At 51.8% G+C, this 15,082-nt stretch overlaps 6 protein-coding genes across 6 annotated transcripts; 2 read left to right on the top strand and 4 right to left on the bottom strand.

The window, feature by feature from the left end:
* Positions 1-241: 241 nt before the first annotated feature.
* SMAC4_00387 (uncharacterized protein) lies at positions 242-2,466 on the bottom strand (the record flags this gene model as incomplete). The annotated part of the gene is made up of 3 exons (XM_003351792.2): positions 2,282-2,466; positions 1,926-2,203; positions 242-1,820 (listed from the first exon to the last, which is right to left on the bottom strand). Exons 1-3 carry the CDS (start codon positions 2,288-2,290, stop codon positions 242-244), a joined length of 1,866 nt encoding a protein of 621 aa, XP_003351840.1. The 5' UTR covers positions 2,291-2,466.
* Positions 2,467-2,926: 460 nt separating this feature from the next.
* SMAC4_00386 (uncharacterized protein) lies at positions 2,927-4,523 on the bottom strand. The gene is made up of 2 exons (XM_066089420.1): positions 4,085-4,523; positions 2,927-4,015 (listed from the first exon to the last, which is right to left on the bottom strand). The coding sequence occupies exons 1-2, from the start codon at positions 4,356-4,358 to the stop codon at positions 3,195-3,197; spliced, it is 1,095 nt and encodes a 364-aa protein (XP_065945860.1). The 5' UTR covers positions 4,359-4,523; the 3' UTR covers positions 2,927-3,194.
* Positions 4,524-4,747: 224 nt separating this feature from the next.
* Positions 4,748-6,243, bottom strand: SMAC4_00385 (uncharacterized protein). Its single transcript, XM_003351790.2, has 3 exons — positions 5,782-6,243; positions 5,265-5,370; positions 4,748-5,154 (listed from the first exon to the last, which is right to left on the bottom strand). The coding sequence occupies exons 1-3, from the start codon at positions 5,940-5,942 to the stop codon at positions 5,068-5,070; spliced, it is 354 nt and encodes a 117-aa protein (XP_003351838.1). The 5' UTR covers positions 5,943-6,243; the 3' UTR covers positions 4,748-5,067.
* Positions 6,244-6,550: 307 nt separating this feature from the next.
* On the bottom strand, positions 6,551-8,730 carry SMAC4_00384 (uncharacterized protein). The gene is made up of 3 exons (XM_003351789.2): positions 8,561-8,730; positions 8,212-8,363; positions 6,551-8,147 (listed from the first exon to the last, which is right to left on the bottom strand). Exons 2-3 carry the CDS (start codon positions 8,342-8,344, stop codon positions 6,763-6,765), a joined length of 1,518 nt encoding a protein of 505 aa, XP_003351837.1. The 5' UTR covers positions 8,345-8,363; positions 8,561-8,730; the 3' UTR covers positions 6,551-6,762.
* Positions 8,731-9,792: 1,062 nt separating this feature from the next.
* On the top strand, positions 9,793-10,498 carry SMAC4_12860 (uncharacterized protein). Its single transcript, XM_066091115.1, has 2 exons — positions 9,793-9,961; positions 10,017-10,498. Exons 1-2 carry the CDS (start codon positions 9,893-9,895, stop codon positions 10,137-10,139), a joined length of 192 nt encoding a protein of 63 aa, XP_065945859.1. The 5' UTR covers positions 9,793-9,892; the 3' UTR covers positions 10,140-10,498.
* Positions 10,499-11,420: 922 nt separating this feature from the next.
* On the top strand, positions 11,421-14,667 carry SMAC4_13132 (uncharacterized protein; the record flags this gene model as incomplete). The annotated part of the gene is made up of 2 exons (XM_066091274.1): positions 11,421-11,906; positions 11,956-14,667. The coding sequence occupies 2 exons, from the start codon at positions 11,421-11,423 to the stop codon at positions 14,377-14,379; spliced, it is 2,910 nt and encodes a 969-aa protein (XP_065945858.1). The 3' UTR covers positions 14,380-14,667.
* Positions 14,668-15,082: the final 415 nt, after the last annotated feature.

Here is a 15,082-nt window from a genome sequence, read left to right as displayed (position 1 = left end):
GGTGTCGCGGTGAGTATCCGGCTTAGGCCGCCAACATGATACTTTCTTAAAAAGATGAAGCTATCAACATGATAGAGCAATCAGTTTTCCCTCTCCTAAAGCATATTCATCTCTCAATCCGAAGGCATATAAATACCTAAGAGAACTCACAAATATGCCCGAAACACGCAACTCAACCCCATCATGTAAAGCTGGAAAATGAGGGTCTGACTTCTCACCACCTGTTCACCATGCCACTCGGTCAGTCCTCTGACTCCAGCTTGATCATGGTGTCGGCTTCACCAACAACCACCGAAACCCCATCCTCTCTGTCCTCTCCGCCCTTTCCATCATCTCCGACCTTCCCGACCTTGTCATCCTTCACATCCTTCACATCCTTCACATCCTTCACATCCTTCACATCCTTCACATCCTTCACATCCTTCACATCCTTCACATCCTTCACATCCTTCACATCCTTCACATCCTTCACATCCTTCACAGCCTTTATATCCTTCTCGTCCTTTTCTTTGTCAGAACCCTTGACAACAGAAACTTCATTTTCAACGTCGGAGACGGAACCATGAGTAGAGGCAAGGGAAGTAGTTCTTTGGGTGTCGGGATTCAAAGCAGAAGTGATAGGTTCCCATCCTTCAAGGCCCGGGACAGCCTTCAAGGAAGTACCGCCATCACCACCACCATTGGATTTTGAAGCACCATTGGATTTTGAAGCACCACAGGACTTGGAAGCACCACAGGACTTGGAAGCATCACTGGACTTGGGAGCTTCCTTCTTGTCAGGGGTTAGTGGCATATATGCCGAAACGGGCGTTCTTCTCACCGTTGCAATGAATTCCTCCAAGTCTTCTCTAACATGCTTCTTCATACCTGCGAAGGGACTCGGATTGATGGGCATTCCGTTGTCCGCTTGGGGCTTGCAGGTGGAGGGACCAAAAGTCGCACTTTGTCCCCTAGAGGCGCAACATCCAGATCCGCGGCTTCCACATCCATTGCACGTCATGTCCAACCAAGATTGTGTGTTAGATGCGGGTCCCTCAGCGGTGAGTGCCATGTAAGTGACGGGGATCTCTCGTTGTTCCACTTGGGGCCTTTTTTGGTGCTTTCTCTGGTGCTGTCTCTGGTGTTCAACTTCCACAGGATACAAGTGATCGTCACAGTTCTCGGGAATGGAGCGAAAGCCATTGATGACCCTATTCCGGGCAGATTTGACGTTGGAAGAGTTCTTTTGGTCCTGGCCAGAGGGAGCGGGGATATCTAGCTCGCTAATATCGGAAGAACGGTGACCGCTTGGATGGTTAACAGCCATGCTATTCGGAGTTGACGGCTCAGATCGTCCGGTGGGTAGGTTCCGGGGGTCAAAGTCAGTTGGGGTCATCGCGGCGAGATGCATGGACTCGCAGTGATCCCAGTATCCTAGACCGTAACCTGTGGAAGCGCCGTGGGGGAGTGGGCGATTCTCACGCCACTTTTGCTCCCAGCGAGGGTTTTTGGCGTTCATGCTGTCCACCCATCTGCAAATCTCAACGACGCTGTGTCCGTTTTCGCCCGCCACCTCTCTTGCTTTGAGCACCAAGTCAATCTCATCGCCGATATAAGAACACTCTTCCTCTGGACCCTCCCCGCTTGGAGGAGTAGGATTATTGTCGATGGGCAAGTCGTCGGCAGTCTTGGTTTCCGCCATAGCGCCTTTCAACATGGTCTCAAGGACCTTTACCCAATAGGAGCAAAGAAGGGTGATTATAAAGACGGAATCGAGATCTAGCTGCGCTTTGGTACGAAGCTTTCCGTGAATAGGTTTCGTGGAATCCGTGCAAAAACGTCTGAAGATGAAATTAACCAACGAGGTCAGCAAATCTTTTTTTTTTTATTTTTTTATTTTTTATTTATTTTTTTTATGGAAAGTTTTATTAAGGGGAGTTACTTACCCGATCAAGGGAATTCTTCGGCAATACACATCGAGGAGCAGAAGAACGAGGGCAACGACGTGTCCGGGCCAGAAGAAAAGTGCGAGGAGTGGCTGGACATCTGAGCAGTCAAACGTAAAGAGGATGAAGCGGTAGATGACCGCGCGAGCAATGAACGCAATGCCCCATGATAAACCAGGCGAGCTCTTGTCGTTTCGTCCGATCCCGATCTCCTCTGGGACAGTTCTTATGTCTGTGTAGCCTAGTGTCGTGGATGAAGAACGACGGGAATCGGCGTTCTGGAGAATGGCAAGTCAATTCAGATGTTCAGGGCGTGTTTCGCAGATGATCTGGAGGCGAGTGTCCTCTGGACTTACCGGAACCATCTTTGCGGTCTGATCCTGCAGATCAAATGATGATTACCTCGACGTAACCTATACGATGCTTCGTTCTTCGTGGCGTTGGGTCGCAAACGAGATGTGGGATGGAAAATGATGGTCCCAGACGCAGCTCTTGTACGAAGCTTGGGGAACGAATGTCCGAGGAAGCGAAGAGCTGGGAGATTTTAACTGAGGGGAACACTTGTCCACATGCTCATTGATGTGGCCCTGCTTGCCACTGCCACCCCTGCTGTTCAAACTGGGAAGCTTCAACAACGGGTGCATGATGCATGCGCAAGACAACGGAATGTGCCTGCTTTGTAAGAGTGAGGACTGTACCCTAGAAGGGGTCATGCTTTCCTCTAAGCCTCGCCCCTAGGGTGGGGTTTCCCGACGGTTTTGGGCCCAGGAAACTTCTAAACGAGAGTTCAGAAGGAAGTATCGAACCTGTATTTCGGCTCTCCCAGTTTTGGCCATGGTGTTGCATGACATCGGTATTATCCGACCATAGCCTTGCCGAGTGACGATGCGGTACCCAGCTGTATCTCAAGGTCATAACAAAGGCTACTCGTACTCGACGATACACAGTCGGTAACTCTAGCCACCGAAGAACTTGTATAGCTGCGTAGTCAATAGATTAAAACGACTTCAAGGTGATGGATACCAAAAATATCATAATCAACTCTTGCAAATTGGGGTATCATACTAACCAAAAATCACCCTCCTGACCTCCCAATCCCTCTCCTTTTCTCCGGCTTTCTCAAGCTTCCCCAACTCTCAACCCCCTTCAACTCCTCATCAGGCCCTTAAACGCATCCTGATTTCACACTGATTTCCTTCAAGATAAGGCCATATAGGCGCCCCCTACCCATCCTCTATTCACCTCCCCCTACCTCCCTCAAGCCCCCAACTACAACCCATACCTAACCAAACACTCCTCTCGATGCGCCTCCAAGCACTCCAAAGCACACACCCTCGCCCCGCATTTGATGCACTTGACCCGTCCCCAATACCCACACACCTCGCAGAACCTGCGAACCGGGTACCTGCCCTCCTCCTCCTCGGTCCACTGCGCCCTTGCCTCGGTGTAACTCAGCGGCGGAGCCGTCATCAGCGCCCGCAGCTCCTCGTCCGTCGGAAAAGGAGGGACGCGCGAGACGAGCAGGGGGTCGTCGTCGCCTGGGTGCGGGACCGGTGGAGGCCGGGCGTAGGCGGGGAGGATGGTGCCGTCTGGTGGGTAGGATTGGGGTTTTGGTGGTTCCGTTTCCGTTGTTTCTGTCGTGGAATCGTCGAGGGGTGTTGATGTGTCGGGGCGTGGTGGGAGTAATTCTGAGGGGTCTGCGGCGGCGGTAGCTTCTTCTGTGGTTTCGGGGGTCATCTCTACATCGCCGTCATCGTCATCGTCGGCTGGTGCCGGCTTCGGTTGTGGTTGGGTCTTGGGCCTTTTGCTAGACCCGGCCTTCTCTTCTTTCGCTGCTGCGGCTGCTGCTGCCGTAACCGCCGCCCGCTTGGAAGCGGCTGAGGAGCGTTTATTTGTGCTTGCGGTGGTGATGGTCGATGGAGCAGGAGAGTTCCTCGCTGTCGTTGTCGGCGTTGGTTTGTTTACTTGGGCTGCGAGCTGGGGATTGCTCTCGGCTAGCGCCAGGAAGGCATGGTAATCGTCTAAATGGTTCGCGAAGGTCTTTTGTGATTGTAGAATCTTGCGCACGTTCGGTGTGTGTTTATTTTGGGCTATCCAAGCCGATGTCATGTCAGCTCCGTGATCTCTCTTCTGGGTATACAGTTTGGACGAAAGCGCACCTCTTGACCCGCCCGCCTTGGGCGGTATAGGAATCTGCGCATCCCTATGTGAATCTTTGTCTAGCGCCTCGAGATCTTTCCTGATCTTTGCATCTTGTCTGGCAGTAAGATCGGGAGCGCCGACGTTGGCCTTATCTCGCGCAGCACGTTTTCGGTTGAGAGGTTGTAGCGCAGCGGCCGCGGCGGGGGTAAGGCCGGTATCTGGGACATACGCCCATCCTGGGGCGTTTTTCGTCTTTTGACTGGCGACTTCGATGACGCCGAAGTTGTTCATGGTTTTGATGTATCTTTTTAGTCTGAAATTAAATGCACTATCGGTTGAGCGCAAGGTTGGCGAGGTGGGATGGAAAAAGTTAAAACGGTGATGTAAGAGGGGAAGTTCGGTTGGGGAAGTTTTAGGTGCCCGAACCGCGTGGCGCGTTTATCGTGCTAAGCCAGGGTCCGGGGTCACTATAAAACGGCGCGAGATCACCGGATCTGCCAAAGCTACCCCTGAATGTCCGCTCTAGCGCAGGGTCATGGTGTCTAAGAATTTAAGCTGGAAAGCCAATGAGAGAGCTCATCGAAGCTTCAATTGTCTGACAGCTCCCGCGAAGCGCTTGAAGCTCTTGAAGCTCTTGAAGCTCAAGAAGTTGAGAAGAGTCGCAATCATGGTCACTGATTCGTTGTGTACTCATAGTCATGTCCAGCATCAAGCGCGCAGATACCAATGGTAAGAAGTACCTATGTTTCACTATGAATCCCAATCTTTCTGCTTCAAAGCACCGAAATCCGATATACACCGAAACCTCCAACTGCCACCAGGGCACGCTCTCCTTCATTGCTCGAACTTTTCTCTCTTCAACTGTTGATATCAATAAGTTTCATCCCGCATCCTCGGTTCGATTTTTGTTTTCCCCCGGTAAGCACTGACTTTGCGCTCCCATATCGTTCAGTCAACCTTCCCATGCTTCCATCCCATCCTCCATCCTCAAAGATATCAATTACTTCCTCTTCCTCTCCAAAACCTCCATCTTCTCCTCCAGAGTGATAAGATACTTGCTCAACCTATCGACAGCGTTCTGAAGAGCCTATGTTTCCGAAAGAAAAAAAAAAAGTCAGCACTGTTTCTTTCCGTTCCTCCCATCTTGCTGTTGTTTGTTGTTGTTTTTGTTTGTTGTATGTATATCCATGAACCTACGTAGATATCTTCCGTCAAAAGCTCGTTCGAGGCCTTATACTCTTGGAGCGCATAGTAGTAGACGGCACCGCCGGCGAGGGTGCTACCGAAGAAGAAGCCGAAGAGCCTGTTGTTGTCATGATTGGGTGCGTTAGCTTGCTTCGTTTCTTTCCAGACTGGAGCTTGTGAAAAGAATCCCATCCCCTTCAGTTTTCATCGCGTGCGCCAGCTTTATACCAAGCCGCATCTTTTCTTCCCGTCGCCAAACGTGCCGTCCACCGTCCCATCTTGCATGCGTCGCAAACCATCCCATCCCTCCAACTCTACCCCTTCCCACCACTACCTCCTCCTCTTCCCAACAGCGGCGTTCCTCCCCCCGGGCCGTATAGGTCCCATGCGCCGCCAGCCTCCCACTCAGACTCAATCTGCCAAGTACCCCATCACCCATCACCCACCCATCCATTGTATACCCAAGTCACCAACCAACCCCAGCCAAATTCCCAGATCCAGAACGAAAGGACAAGCAAGATGAACTCACCCTCCACGAAAAGCACCAACAGGCTTCCTAGCAGGCAACGGCGGCGCAACACCGGCACCAGGCACTCCAGCGCTGGTAGTCGTAGCGACGGACTCGAACCTGCGCGCTGATGTCTGGAAGCCGCGGCGGAAGGCGGTGGATAGAAGGAGTCTGGAGGCCATGTTTTGTTCTGTGCTGTGTGTTTGGCTGTCACTGTGTCTTGTTTTCGTTCGGCTGAATTAGAGTTGCGCTTCCTTGTGATTGCGCCTGGTTTTCGTTATCGTTCGGTCTCGGTGGTTGCAATTGGTCGTGGTGGTAAATGGGATTGGCTGGAATGGAACTTTCGCGGTGATTCGGGTATTGATTGATTTGTTCAGGTCGTAATGCAATGGCGAGGGTGATGTGGTAGAAAGCGAGGGCGGTTGCGAACTGAATGAACTTTGCACTTGGGAACTGAACCCAAACTAAACGAACCGGGGAAACGACGTCAGGTCAGTATCGCCAGACGAGCGGGCAGGGCGCCCCGCGGGAACTGAACGGCCAACAGTCGTGACGGCACGACAGGGGTCTTGAGTGGTAGGTTCATTTGAGCCAATCAGTGCGAGGAAACAATTGGGCGGGGTGCGGAGGCAGAATGGTCAATCGGCTTGACACGGTGGACGTGTCCTTGCCGTGATAAACTGATAAGGATCGCGATAAGGACCTCAAGGTGCCGGACAAAGAGACGATCGAGCAAAACAAAGGAAACAACATCTGTCAGAACATCACGAATGGAACTAATTGATGTTGTGCGTTTTTTTTTGTAGATTCCGCTAATAACTGATAGACTATAATGAATTCCCTTACAAACATGCCTTTTGGTATCTTACTCCCAGATTCGTACAAGGTCGCTTTTCCCCGAAAATTGCTACTGTTGCCCAGCTAAAGATCATGTTCCCAGTGAAACCCATAATAAATGATGATGCTATTAAATACTTAATGACTCGTCTCGACTGAAACCCTTTAGAGCTCGTCGTGGCTGGTCTCCTTGGCGGGCTCCTCAACGGTGCCAGTCTCGGTGGAGGAACCAGACTCGGCGGAAGCGGCAACGGACTCCTCGGCCTCATCCGAGGGAGCAGCCTTGTACTTGCCGTTCTCGGAGATGAACTTGATCAGGTCCTCAACGGTGCGGGAGCCAGAGTACTCAACGGGCTTGTCCTTGGCACCAGCAGCGTAAAGCTTGATGGTGGGGAAGCCCTGGATCTCATCGGGAACGTCGTTGAGGGTAGCATCAACCTTGGCGATGACAACCTTGTCCTTGAACTCGGAGTTGGCATAGAGGGTAGCAAGCTCATCGTACTTGGGAGCGAGAGCCTTGCAGTGACCGCACCAGGGAGCGTAGAACTCAATGAGGACATCCTTGGTGTCGTCAAGGACAATGTCGTTGTAGCTCTTGGCGACGACGACGGTGACGGGGCCCTCCTGGGTCTCGGGGATGGGCTCAGACTTGATGGAAGGCTCGACCTTGCCGCCAACGAAGTCGTCAACGAACTTCTGGATGGACTCGACGGTAATCTCCTTCTCCTGGTCGAAGGGGAACTTCTGGTTCTTGGTAGTCTCCTGGATGGCGAAAGCAGGGAACTTGTCGGTCTTGAGGTTCAAGTTGCCGGCGTGAGCACCGAAAGCCTTGGCGTCAATGGTAGCGAAGTTGATAACACCACGCTGGGACTCAGCAATGGGCTTGAGGGCCTCGCTAAGCTCCTTGCGCTCCTCGGGGGTCTCGGCGAAGATGTAGGCGAGGGGAATGCCAGCGGACATGTATCCAGCATAGGTATCAGGGCCAACCTCACCGATGAGGGGGGTGGAGGCGGTCTTGGCGAACTTCTCGATGGCCTCGGCGTCGAACTTCTCAGTGAAGACGGCCTTGCCCTCGTCGAAGTCCTTGTAGAGAACGATGGCAGGGGCGGTGACACCCTCAGCCTCGGCGAGAGCGACATCGCTGCTGGCACCAAAGGGGTACTCGTCGCGGAGCTTATCGGCGACCTTGGAGAAGGTCTCGTTGGCGGCCTTGTCGGTGGCATCGAAGTAGGCGACAATGACGACCTTGTCGGCCTTCTTGAACTCCTCAATGTTGTCCTTGGTGAGGACAGAGACAGAGGGAAGGGACTGCTTGATCATGTAGGAGGTGATGGCACCGGCCTTGCGCTGACCCTTGTAGGGGGAGACGGTGTCGAGGCCACGGAAGACCTTGAGGGTAGGGTAACCCTCAACGCCATGCTGCTGGCACAACTCGGACTCCTCAGTGCAGTCGATCTTGGCGAGCTTGATGTTCTTCTCCTTGAGGGTGGTGGCAGCCTCCTCGTACTCGGGGGCAAGGGCCTTGCAGTGACCGCACCAAGGGGCGAAGACTGGAGAACGATAATGTTAGCAAGAGCTACCTTACATGACAAGCTGCAATCGAAGGGAACTTACACTCAGCAAGAACAATGTCGTTGGTCTTGACAAAGTCGTCGAAGGTGTCCTTCTTCAACTGGATAACATCGGAGGCAGTAGCCACGGCGGCGGCCGCGAGAAGCCCGAGGGCGAACTTGGTAGGGGCGTGCATGTTTGAGTTTCCCGGCTGTCTGGGGAAGCGGAGTTAGTTGAAAGTTGGTATATAGAGGGTGATGCTTGGTGGTTGTGATTCCCAAAGCCGTCTTCTTGGGGGGTTTTATAGTGGTAACAGGTAGGACGGAGCACGGAGGTGAATCAACGGCGGGAAGGACGCAGCTCTGGCGGGGCCGCAACACAAAGGCAAACGTGGGTAGTGGATACCACTTACTCTGGGCTATTTAAAGGCAGAAAAGGGGCCTGGGATATGGGAAGAACTGGGAGCCGGTGACTGGGAGAAATTGAATATAAGATGGAAAATGTCCCGGAAGCAAGAGATGGAGGCAGGCGGTGGTGGTGAAGGCGAGAAGGGGGATCTGCCTTTTTAATGTTTTATCTCCAGCCCGTGTTTATAAGCCAGGTTGCTTTCTGTCAGTCGAGTGAACAGGTGTCTTCTCCGCCACTACGAAAACTGAATGGTACACGCCAGTGGTCAATCAGCCTTGGGGCCTGCTGAGTGGCCAGTGGACGCAATGGCACTGCAGGGCGCCAGGGTCAAAGAGCTCGCTCGCGGGGCCAGCGGCGGCTGATGGAGGGGTGGGGAACCTAGCCGATCCGCCGCGAGGGGGAGAACCATCCGACACTTGCAACTGTCAACGAGCGAGGATGAAAGGGATCCGACAGGATGCCAGGGGCGGCGACTTTGCCATTCATTATTCAAACCTGGAAACAGGTGGCATGTTGCTGTTTGTTGGTTTCACATCGGATCTATTGTCCTTCTCCCCTCACATCTGTCGCAAAGAGGGCCCGGATGGGTGGAAAATGATAAGTAAACATCACTGACCTGATGGCACTCCAGTTCAAAAAGTAAACACTCTCATGCTGAACCTCAATTTCTTCCCCAACCTTCTCAACCAAACTGCTGGCCATCTTTTTCTCTTTCACAATCCCATCCGTCCCTGCACCAGAACCATCCCTTTATTTCCGCCCCGTAGACCCCGTACCTAACGACCACCTTGCATCACTGGGGTTCCATCGAAAGGGAATGGGCACTTTTGAATCGGGATAGCTTTCCCCGCAAGCCAAGAAGCACCATTTCTGTGCCGCCTGCCGTAACGCCGTTCCTTCAGGGTCTCAGGGACCGAAACTCCACTGAATGGCAGAACGGGACCGTATTCGTGGTGCAGTGCTTCCGTTTTCCCCTTTTGGGCGATTTGAACGATATCTTGCCACGAGTCCATATCGATCGCCAGCCATTTCAAGTGAGGTGTTGTACGCTGCGAGTTGTGTCTTTGGATGAACTGACGAGCTTGATCAGCTGAGCTGTGAGGATCTGAGTCTTGTGTATAAATCCAGCAATATCCCATCTCGCTATCCAGGTATCTTGTCAGCTTCGGTTCTCTTCGGCGGAACTTTGCTGCCGTTTCCATGTCAGCACTCAACGTGGCTGGACCGTGTATACGAGCGCAATAGCACGGTACGTTCGGGAAGAAATACAACCATTTTCGGATATTGTCGTCGTTGCCATGACAATGCACGTGCAGAAAAGCTGTTGGAAGGCTTGATGCTGGCACCGCCGTTGAGGACGAACATTGGCCCAAGCTGGTCATTTCGGCCAACTCTACCTGGATCAGTAAGGCCTCTTTTAGTCCGAGAGCTTACATATTACAGGCGCTGACGTTGAGCAGATATCAGCATGGTGTTTGATGCTTCAGACCAGAATTGTCTTTGAAAGAAATGGTGCCATGAGTGCCGTGGATAGGCTAGCCATGTTGTTTTCCTTGATATGTCAAGAACAAGTTGATGTTTAAAGTTGCGGCTCTGCGAATGACAATGGATCGAGCGATGGAGATGGAAGAAATTGTTTTTGAGAATGTGATCATGCAGGCAAGTGCTTGCAGTTGGGGTGCAATATCGAAAATGTCGAGACCATGGAAGCGACGAGTGTCTCTTGCGCGTGGGTGAATCCTTCAAGGGCAGGTCGCATGGAAGCAAAGGAGAAAGAAAGATTGGAAGGCCATATTCTTGTGTCATCGACTCGAGCTGGTCAGGTTCTTCTATTTCAGACAAGGCGAGGTCGAGCGGCTGGGGAAATACAGAAGGTATGACGGGATCATGGTGCTCGAAGATGGAAAGGCCAGGCAGGACCAGCACGGAGAGTGTCCGACTGAATTCAATTCACAAGTTGGATAAAATGCTTGGTGGCCGGAACATTGCTTTGGGCCCATCGGTCCCTTGGGGTAGGTTCAATTGGAATGGGCTCCGAACATAGTGTCGTTCCTTCCTCCCTTGTGTGTCATCCGCTTCATTCATACGGTAGGCGCGGGACATGAAACTGACCATAGTTGGACGAATGGAGAAGGCAACAACACCTACCTACCCCGGGTAACCTATGTGCCTTCCTTCAATTGAGCAATCCGACACCAAACACACTGCAGAACCCAGCTTCAGACAAGACGGAATCTCTTCCATGGGCGGGCAAGGAAGCACGACTATCTTCCGCCGACCACCACCGACTTTACCATTCACCGACTACACAGCGACCAAGTCTCCAGTCCACCGATGGACCTGGAGATGGCGACGACAACAACACCCACCCGAATCTTGAGACTTTCCGGTTGTCTCTAGAGACACCAAGTCGCGTCGTTGCTTGGTTTCCTTGGTCATCCTTGGTCAGGTGGTTTTTGGGGCTTCCAGCAACACCGAGGAGGCAACAGCTTTATCCATTTTTGGAGTGTTGGTGCAACTGTTAAACAACAACCAGCACTCGTCGTCCAATTGGATACTCAATCATCTGCTCGGGGTTGCTAATTCTACTCGTTCTCATGGACCAGGTGCGGACGGCGAGACGTGCTGCCAGCCATGGCACCCTCGGTCGCAAGTATGCTGTGGATGCTGGCAGGAATCCCCGGGTCCCTTCACGTCATGCTTTCTCTCGACCCCTACGGAGTTTTAATGGGCACACGGGTGTCTTGCCATCACCAGGACCGCTCGAGAGCATGTTGAGGACAACAACAGAGACTGGAGACATCGGCTTATTCTCCATCAGGCCAGTCAGGTCAATTTCCGCTCTGAATATCCCAGGACCTCTCATGTCCAGTCGCCACGGACAAACCAAGTCTGTTTCCACGCCTCGGTTGACAGCTCCCAGAAGAGCCAGGACCCCGTCGAGCAACATAGTTCCCACACGACCTTCGACCAGCGACAGCTTCGATACCCACAGCAGCCTTAGAGACGACCGGAGATGCCTTCCATCGTACCGAGATACCGCTTCAGAGATCATCTCAATGTATGCCTCTGACAGTCAACGATCTGCCCATAGCCCTTTCTCGCCCAAATACCACGATGACCAGCGGTCGTTTTCCATGACGAGCTGCAGTTCCCGAGCGCTACCCAACAAGTCATCTAATGGGACCATGCAGAGCCAAGCCAGCGGTCCGGCTCTGCAGAGACCTCGTTCACCTTTCCCCTACCCAACCAGACTTAAGCGCCCGGGAATTCGGCCATCCTCTCCCGCTGTGACGGAGAGTGGCGCTGTGGACTATAGTAGAATGGTCGAGATCGACCGTGTTTCTCAGGTTTGCTACCTTCCCCGTCTATTATATGTATCTCTACTAACATCTTCAGCGAACTACACATGGATCGTATAGGCCCATGTACGCTCAATATGGCCGCAGGGCCGGACCTGCCATGTCTCGCCTTCATCCATATGGATCCGTTTCGTCCCTACCAAGCCACAAATCCAGGCCAGGTCCTAGACCCTATGCTAGAACGAATTCCAGTGGCTCTCCTGCTTGGGGCCCAGGACTTCGTAAGCAGCTTGAAATGGAATCATCAGACCAAAGTACGAGGACACCAAGTTTGACATCGATCGTCGATATGTACCGATCTCCTTCAGGCACTTCATCCGACTTGAGACACATGTATCATGAACCCCCCAACGGAACATTTTACTACGATTACTCGGAGGACTTTGATACTTTCCCAGATGGCAATTCCGCATGGGCCGGGCCTTTGGCCCCGATCCCGACTCGAGCACCCAACATGCACAGGGCGAGGATACTCAGTGATGGCAATGTTGGTCCTTTCCTGGATATAAACCGCTATCCTCCCCCGGATGACCCCTACGAAAGTCCTCAATATTACTCTGCGGGAACGAAGGACACAAAGGCACACGAGCCGAACATCACTCCTGATTCGATTGAGGAAAACGAAGCTGAAGAAGGTTCTTTCGCCTTCCCTGATGTTGCACCACGAAACGGTTCCATGGTAGGAAGGAAAGATGTCCATGGAGCCACCAATGTGTCGCCTCTGCAGGCAACAGCTACGCCCAGTACCGGAATGAAAAAGAGTTGCCACGATAGTGACACTCAAATACCAGAGAAAACAGACGATCTGGCAGTATCAGCAGCGGGTAGTCCAGGCAGACTGTCGAGGTCTGATGTTAGGCGGGTAACGGTGCATGACGGGAGCGACGGGCCGCAAGATGACGTAAATGACAATCAGAGATCAAGCTTTGGCAACAATACGATCCAGGGACATCGGCCAGAAGATCATTTGTCACTGAGAACCTCCCTCTACAGATCGAATTCGGAACCCCTCGATAAGCGCCAATCGATCCGCCTAAACGCAGGGGAAAGATGTCCGTCAACATTCAGCGGTTACTTGCGACGGAGCAAGTTCTTCTCGATAGAGCCGGGCCTCTCTGATCTTGCGTCTCTCGTAGATTATCTCGACGTTGCTGCAAAATCAGCTTCCGATGATTACCTGCCACAGCCAAATCTGACAATGGACTTCCCTGACTTGTCTGCGGAGCCTGGGGACCAGACGTCGACAGTTCAGGCAATACCTGACTCTCTGGATAACCAAAGCGAAGACCAAGGTCCTGGCTTTGAAGAATGCCTTAGAACTAAAAATCCTAAACCATTTGGACATCAAAGGAAGCTCGCTTTGCCCAGGATCAGGACTAGTGGATTCTCAACACCATTCTCCCAAGATCCTCCTTGCACCACTAGCCGGTCAGAGCCCGTTATTTTGCAACCTTTACCAGTTTCGCCAGTCAAAAGGCTTCGACTGCAAAACAGCGTCCCAAAGCTCATGAAAGCATTACCAGACCTGCCGTCCAGTCCGGCTAGAAGTGAGCCATGTCTTTACAGCGCTCCAGATGGCAAGCGAGAAATTCCCAAACATTTCCCATCATCTCTTCGCCCTGATATGCCCTTTGATTGCTATCAGGAGTATACACAAACGCCTAGTTGTGGCGTCAAGACAACAATGGCGAGGGCAGCCGATAGTGAAGATGCCCCGGCTCTTGAGAAACATTTTCTCTCACGGGACTCGGCTAGCAACAGCATGAAGCTGAAAGTTTCCAGAGCTGCCATGATTAGGGCACAAGAGGAGTTGAAGAAACTTCAGAACCCTGTGCGCGTAGAGACCGCAACACTGGAGCTAACAAATCCACCTGAGATTTCGGCCTTCTCTTTCCAGAAAGGATGTGACCCGACTATGTTGGATACCGTCAGTGTTTCTGACAGGCACGGAGTAGGCTGCGGAACGTGTACGGAAGAGAAAGCCTTTATCCTCACATCTGCGGCCTCAGCTCCTGTCACAGCGTCGTCGAGGGTGCCAGGGCCACAAGCCGCAAGGAATCATGTGGCAACTTCCCAGTCCGTCAAGACTATTCGTCCACCATCACCTTGCGAATTACGGAGCTCATTCTCTGTCAGCGATCGTCAATCGCGTCTACCCAAAAGAACCTTATCTCGTATCCGAGAACGACTTGCCCAACCCAGATCACGATCGACCGAGCCTCTCACGTCGAGAAACCGCAACAAAGAAGCATGTGATCACATATGCCCAGCTTCGCCAATTACACCCAGCTACATCAGACAGAAAGATACATCAATGAGTACCGCATTAGCGGTAACCGACGGAGAGTCAGCTGACACTGCCAAGCAACAGTCCAGAGGCTTCAGAAAATGCATGTGTAAGTGGATGAGGACAGCAAGGCAGGCTTTCCTGGTGGCATGCACGGGTTCAACGAATCCCTGATGGATGTATTAGCTGCAATGGGTCGACTCAATACGCGGTCTATGATCGTCTCAAATCTTCTCAAACTTATTTCTGGAGAGGGCATGCGACTGCTTTAACAGCCTCGTACAGTTGTTCTGTTCTCTTTGATTAAAAGTTCTACAATGTTTTATTCGACCCATCTTCATGTTAGCAGTTGGGAGATTGGAGTTACTGTAGAGAGCGATTGTATTTTTAGAACATGACTAGAGATATCCATGACTCCAAATTAGTGGCCCTTGGGCAGATAGATACCCTACATTGCTTCCTATTGTTTGTGACTGTGAATGTTAACTCTGAGATAAGTGGTCAAACATATTGTTAATCCTATAGGAAAGATAGGATGTGGCCAAAAAAAGGAGAAAGAAAAAAAGCAGTTGGACTTACAGTTGCCGGGTTTGAACGCATAGACTATATGAGTCCCGGGAGGAAGAAGGGAAGGGAACGGAATATCGTATAGTTTCATGGCAGTTGTGTGAGTATATGGTTTCTATTTTTTTTTAAAAGATATATTCTCAATTCAACATGTTTCTTCTTGTTCCCATTCGTGAACCAACCAAGCCTGGTTCATGTTCCTAACGCCCTGTAATGTATATATACCGAGGTAATCCAGTTTCTGTAAACATTTCTCAGTAGAAAGAATAGAAAAAAGGACAGAAAAAAAAAGAAAAGAGAAAAGAAGGGT

The sequence above is a fragment of the Sordaria macrospora genome, chromosome 1 (assembly GCF_033870435.1).
Source record: "Sordaria macrospora chromosome 1, complete sequence".
In the NCBI taxonomy this organism is placed as follows: Eukaryota; Fungi; Ascomycota; class Sordariomycetes; order Sordariales; family Sordariaceae; genus Sordaria; species Sordaria macrospora.
This window is presented reverse-complemented; position numbering and strand designations above follow the sequence as displayed.